The 5,868-nt window shown below is 49.9% G+C and overlaps 1 protein-coding gene across 1 annotated transcript in view; it reads right to left on the bottom strand.

Annotated features, from left to right (window-relative positions):
• The window catches only part of LOC139022744 (neutral amino acid uniporter 4-like), a 40,883-nt gene that overhangs the window by 14,388 nt on the left and 20,627 nt on the right, over positions 1-5,868 (bottom strand). Inside the window, exon 4 of the mRNA XM_070433885.1 lies at positions 5,104-5,201. Within this exon, the coding sequence (XP_070289986.1) occupies positions 5,104-5,201 (98 nt within the window). The remainder of the gene's footprint in view (positions 1-5,103; positions 5,202-5,868) is intronic.

Here is a 5,868-nt window from a genome sequence, read left to right as displayed (position 1 = left end):
GGAGGAAACCTTTTGCCTGTTGCACTTACTAAGGTCCAGCATTCTGTTAGGAAAAGAAGAAGCAGAGGCGGGAGAGGAGAGATAGAGGGAGCGGGAGAGGAGACTGCGAGAGGGCGGGAGACGGAGAGAGAGCGAACAGGCCGGAAGAGGAGAGAGACGAGGGACCGAAGGGAGAGAGACGGAGGCGGAGACGGAGAGCAGAAGAGTGGAGGCGGAGATGCTAGAGAGTGGAGAGGGTAAGAAGCAGGAGAGCTGAGATAGGAGGGATGGGAAGCGAGGCGAGAGATAGAGGGTGAGAGGGAGAACGAGGGTGCGGAGAGAGAGAGAGAAGGGCGGGAAGAGCGGACGAGCGAGAGAGAGAGAGGGCGGGAGAGGGAGAGCGAGAGAGGCGGAGAGGAGAGCGGAGAAGGAGCGGGACAAAGCGAGAGCGGAGACGAGAGAGGCGCGGGAGAGGGAGAGAGAGAGAGAGAGAGGGCGGAAGGAGAGAGAGAGAGAGAGGGCGGGAAAGCAGGAGAAGCAGAGAAGACGGCCGGGAGAGGAGGAGAGAGAGAGACGAGATGGGAGAGGGGAGAGAGAGAGACGAGAAGACGGAGAGAAGAGAGAGAGAGGGCGGCGGAGGGGAGGAGCAGAGAGACGAGATCGAGAGAGGAGACGGCGTGGAGAGAGAGAGAGATAGAAAGAGGCGGGGAGACGAGAGAGAGAGAGACGGTGAGGGGGAGAGAGAGAGGGGGAAAGGAACAAAGAGAGAGAGAGAGAGGGCAGTGTAGAGAGGGAGAGAAGGTGAGAGCGGAGAGAGGCGCGGGGATGAAGGGAGAGAAGAGAAGCGGGAGAGGGAGAGAGAGAGAGAGAGAGAGGGCGGAGGGGAGAGAGAGAGGAGGCGGAGAGGAGAGAGAATAGAGGGGGGAGAGAGAGGAGATAGAGGGTGGGAGAAGAGAGGCGAGGGTGGGAGAAGGAGGGCGTGAGAGGGAAGAGAGAAGAGGACGAGAGATGAGGGAGAGAGAAGAGGGAGGATAGAGCTGGTGGGAGAGGAGAGAGAGAGGGGGAGAGAGATGAGGAGAGAGAGAGGTGGCGAGAGAGGAAGAAACAAGAAATAGAGAAAAGTAAGATAATGAAAACCAAATATGCATTTCTAAACCTGAGCGTCTGACACAAAATTGTGCCATTTCGGAACTTTATCTGCAAACGTTATATTATTTTTACGACTACAGCGCCGTTTCCCCTATTCCAGGCGTACAGGAGGGTATCGTATCGAGGGGGCAACCACAATGGCAATATAACGGTTGCACATAAAAGTTTTGGAATGACAATTTCATGTTACAACATCTCTAAAAGCACCTGCTCACTTATACTTAAGCTTCTTCAGTTAGAAAAAGGATTTGGGTTTTTGCAGCCTTTGTTCATGTTATCTGTCGCCCCATATTCAAGAACAAGCAACGAGGAAGAGTATCACGAGTGGGCGTTTCACAAACCCAAGTGAAATACAAAAAAAAAAGTGTCTAGACCCTTATAACAAACCATTTTAATTTGGTTTAAAAAAAACCTTGTTCCTTTCAACAGTTTAGTTTAAAATTTCCTTTCTCTCTCTCTCTCTTCAGAGTCGGCGCTCTGAACTCAACGAACCCAAGAGCAGTATATGTAAATCAGAGGAGTAGATCACTGCAAACAGATCTCTGGGTGGCACATTGTGATCTACGTATCGTGAAGACACAAATAACAGCAACGCCTCTCCGTTCAAATAGAAACAAATCCCAGGGAAAAGTGAGAATCAAACGTCTGGAAATCTCTCTGCACAAAACAGCCTATCTACACAGCGTATACAAACAACCTGCCAAGAAACCAGGGAGCCTGTCAATAAGCCACAAGTAGCAGTCTCTCTTTAAAATAAGATGAGAACAATTGCTTCTGTGCCGGACTACATTTTTGGGGCTTTCCTCGCCCTCACCCTCCCCCCCTCCCTGAAGCCAGAAGAGAAAACTTTAAACAAATTCACCAAAGAACTTCACCCATGGCCTATCCATCTGCCTAACTCCCTGGACTCTGATGGAGGATTAGATGGAAGAGGCCAAACCACTACCTATAAACTCCCTGTAATTCACAACACTACTATAAACTCCCTGAATCAACACACTACCTATAAAACTCCCTGGAATCAAACCACTACCTAGAAACTCCGGAATCCAGAACACTACCTATAAACTCCCTGGAATCAAACACTACATATAAACTCCCCTGAATCAAACACACTATAAACTCCCTGGAAATCAAACACACCTATAAACTCCCTGGAACGCAAACACTACTATAAAACTCCCTCTGGAATCAAACACTACCTATAAACTCCCTGGAATCAAACACTACCTATAAACTCCCTGGAATCAAACACTACCTATAAACTCCCTGGAATCAAAAATAGAGGCATCCAAAGGTGCAGCACACAGCCTTGCGCTAATCTACCGTCTTAAAATACTTACTTACTTACAGTCTTAGTTTATCCTTGAGAGGAGGGAGAGAGATCTTCTGGTAAGGTGAGGATTAAAGGTGGTTTAGATGATTGTTTGGAAAGAAACCTGCAACCCAGCTTAATAACCTTCCTTTAAACCCTGAAGCCCAAAGCCAAAACACCTAAAAGTTGCTTTAGCTGGCCTAGCCAACACAATTAGCATTAGCGCCAAGAGTATCTGCAGGGAGCTGAACTAGTTCTCTGTTTTATGAACTTTGTGCTGGAGAGACAGGTGGAGAATGTACAGATAAAGGTATGTCAGTAAGTGAGAAGCACACCAAAGCACTTTGGCCCAGTTTTTAGTGCTAGAAGGAACCATAGTTCGAGCTAACAGAAGTCAAGTACCTACTGGAGATGTGGGAAAGGAAAGGGGACACCTAAATCACAACTGAACGCATTCAACCGAAATGTGTCTTCCGCATTTAACCCAACCCCTTCCCTCTGTTAGATACGCTTTTACTGGCAGCAGCGCTGGCCAATCAGTTATTACCAATTGGCCCAGTGACACCCGTTTCAGGCCGGCTCTCTCCCTTCCCCATTGCTTATCCCAGGGGAATGGTGTGAAGATCACATCCCCAGGCGGATAATTACCCTGTCAGGGTGACTGAGAGAACCCATATGGTCGTGGATCACTACCAGAGAGAGAGGAGAGAGAGAGAAGGCCCTCAGAGAGAGTGGAACGGGATAACTGGAGGAGGCTTAACTACTTCAATTATTTATTTACTTTATCTGCTATCATTCATTCTTCCTTCCTGGTCATCTATCCTATCTGAGCAGCGTCAGCAATTCTCTCCACAACCTTTCTCTCTTATTTTGTACTCTTCTCTTCTTCTTCCTCCCTCTGTAAGGAGATGTGCTGATCCGGAGGGGCCTGGCTGTCGGGTTGTCGTGGTGACGTGTCGGCCATCACCCTGTGCCCACCGGTTGGCTGATTAATGGGTTAGCGGCGGTCAGGGAGTATTCCTCTGCCCCTCTGTCAACACACCGTGGTACCACCTCATACATCATCATGCCCATGGCGGGCGCACACACACACACACACACACACACACACACACACACTTATCCTTATCTGCAGGACACCATCCCCATCAAATCCCCAGCTCCAGCTGAATCCCCATCCCCACTGAATCCCCAGCTCCACTGAATCCCCATCCCCACTGAATCCCCATCCCCACTGAATCCCCATCCCCACTGAATCCCCAAAGTATCACATCCCAGGCGGATAATTACCCTGTCAGGGTGACTGAGAGAACCCATATGGTCGTGGATCACTAACCAGAGAGAGGGAACGGATAACTGGAGGAGGCTTAACTACTCAATTATTTATGTTACTTTATCTGCTATCATTCATTCTTCCTCCTGGTCATCTATCCTATCTGAGCAGCGTCAGCAATTCTCTCCACAACCTTTCTCTCTTATTTTGTACTCTTCTCTTTCTTCTTCCTCCCTCTGTAAGGAGATGTGCTGAATCCGGAGGGCTGGCTGTCGGTTGTCGTGGTGACGTGTCGCCATCACCCTGTGCCCACCGGTTGGCTGATTAATGGGTTACGGCGGTCAGGAGTATTCCTCTGCCCCTCTGTCAAAACACACCGTGGTACCACCTCATACATCATCATGCCCATGGCGGGCGCACACACACACACACACACACACACACACACACACTTATCCTTTCTGCAGGACACCAATCCCCATCAATCCCCAGCTCCAGCTGAATCCCCCATCCCCACTGAATCCCCAGCTCCACTGAATCCCCATCCCCACTGAATCCCCCATCCCCACTGAATCCCCGTCCCACTAATCCCAGCTCAATATCCCCCGATCCCCACTGAATCCCCATCCCCATGAATCCCCATCCCCACTGAATCCCCATCCCCACTGACCCCAGCTCCACTGAATCCCCCATCCCCACTGAATCCCCATCCCACTGAATCCCCATCCCACTGAATCCCCCAGCTCCACTGAATCCCCTCCCCACTGAATCCCAGCTCCAGCTGAAGGTTAGCGTCAGCTTAACCCTCTGATTAGCCCAGTTTAACCCTCTCACCAGGAGTTATCATTGGACTTTTCCATTCTTCAACCCTCTCATCGGAGAGTCAGCATTTAACCTAGCTGAAGGTTAACCTAAACGTAGCAGCACACACTGAGCAGCGTTGTTCTTTTCTACTCCTGATGAGAAAAAATTAAATGCCGGGGGAGTTCACTTTCACACTGTTCATCCGATCCAGTAAATGTGGAGGAGGAGTTAAGATGGAGTGGTGTCGACTTGTTGACGTCCAAAAGCGGAAGTCAGGCTTCTCTTTTCAGTTCCCTGAAAACCAGATGTATCCTCTTGTTAACGACCATGCTGAGGGTAAGTGAGGATGTTGATCTCATCATCCTCACTATTCACCCATTATATGACATTAACACTAATACTATCCTTGGCTTGAACATTCTCTAAGCCATGCAGTGTTCAAGGCTTTTAACTGCAGCCGTGGCCCGTGTCCCCAATCATCACTCAATCCAGAGCTGGTCACATAAGTGCCGAACCCAATCAGGTGTTTCTAACTACATAAGGGTTTGGGCAAATAGAGTCCCAGTTGTTGAAGAGTACTTACCACTCCGATGCCTTCGAAGGCAAAGATGGCTGTTCGAGAAGAAGAGGGAACTTGCCCAAGGGGGAAGTGAGAGGGAGACGTTGTAAGGTCCCCAAATCCTGTCAGAGCAGGACAGACAGCTAGACAGAAAGACAAGGGCACGTTTAGGAAAACAGGGGACAATGACAGTCTGTCAGAGAGGGCGACAGCAGACAGAAGAGCAGGCGTTTAGGAAAACAGGGACAATACAGTCTGTCAGAGAGGGGCGACAGCAGACAAAGAGCAGGCGTTTAGGAAAACAGGGACAATGACAGTCGTTCAGAGAGGGCGACAGCAGACAGAAGGAGGCAGCGTTTAGGGAAAACAGGGACAATGACAAGTCTGTCAGAGAGGGGCGACAGCAGACAGAAGAGAGGCGTTAGGAAAACAGGACAATTACAGTCTGTCAGAGGGGGCGACAGCAGACAGAAGACAGGCGTTAGGGAAACAGGGACAATGACAGTCTGTCAGAAGAGGGCGACAGCAGACAGAAGAGCAGCGTTTAGGAAACAGGGACAATGACCAGTCTGTCAGAGAGGGGCGACAGCAGACAGAGAGCAGCGGTTAGGAAAACAGGGACAATGACAGGTCTGTCAGAGAGGGGGCGACAGCAGACGAGGGAGCAGGCGATTAGGAAAACAGGACAATGACAGTCTGTCAGAGAGGGCGCGACAGCAGACAGAGGAGCAGGCGTTTAGAAAACAGGGACCAATGACAGTCTGTCAGAGAGGCGGCACAGCAGACGAA

The sequence above is a fragment of the Salvelinus sp. IW2-2015 genome, linkage group LG22, assembly GCF_002910315.2.
Source record: "Salvelinus sp. IW2-2015 linkage group LG22, ASM291031v2, whole genome shotgun sequence".
Taxonomy (NCBI): Eukaryota; Metazoa; Chordata; class Actinopteri; order Salmoniformes; family Salmonidae; genus Salvelinus; species Salvelinus sp. IW2-2015.
This window is presented reverse-complemented; position numbering and strand designations above follow the sequence as displayed.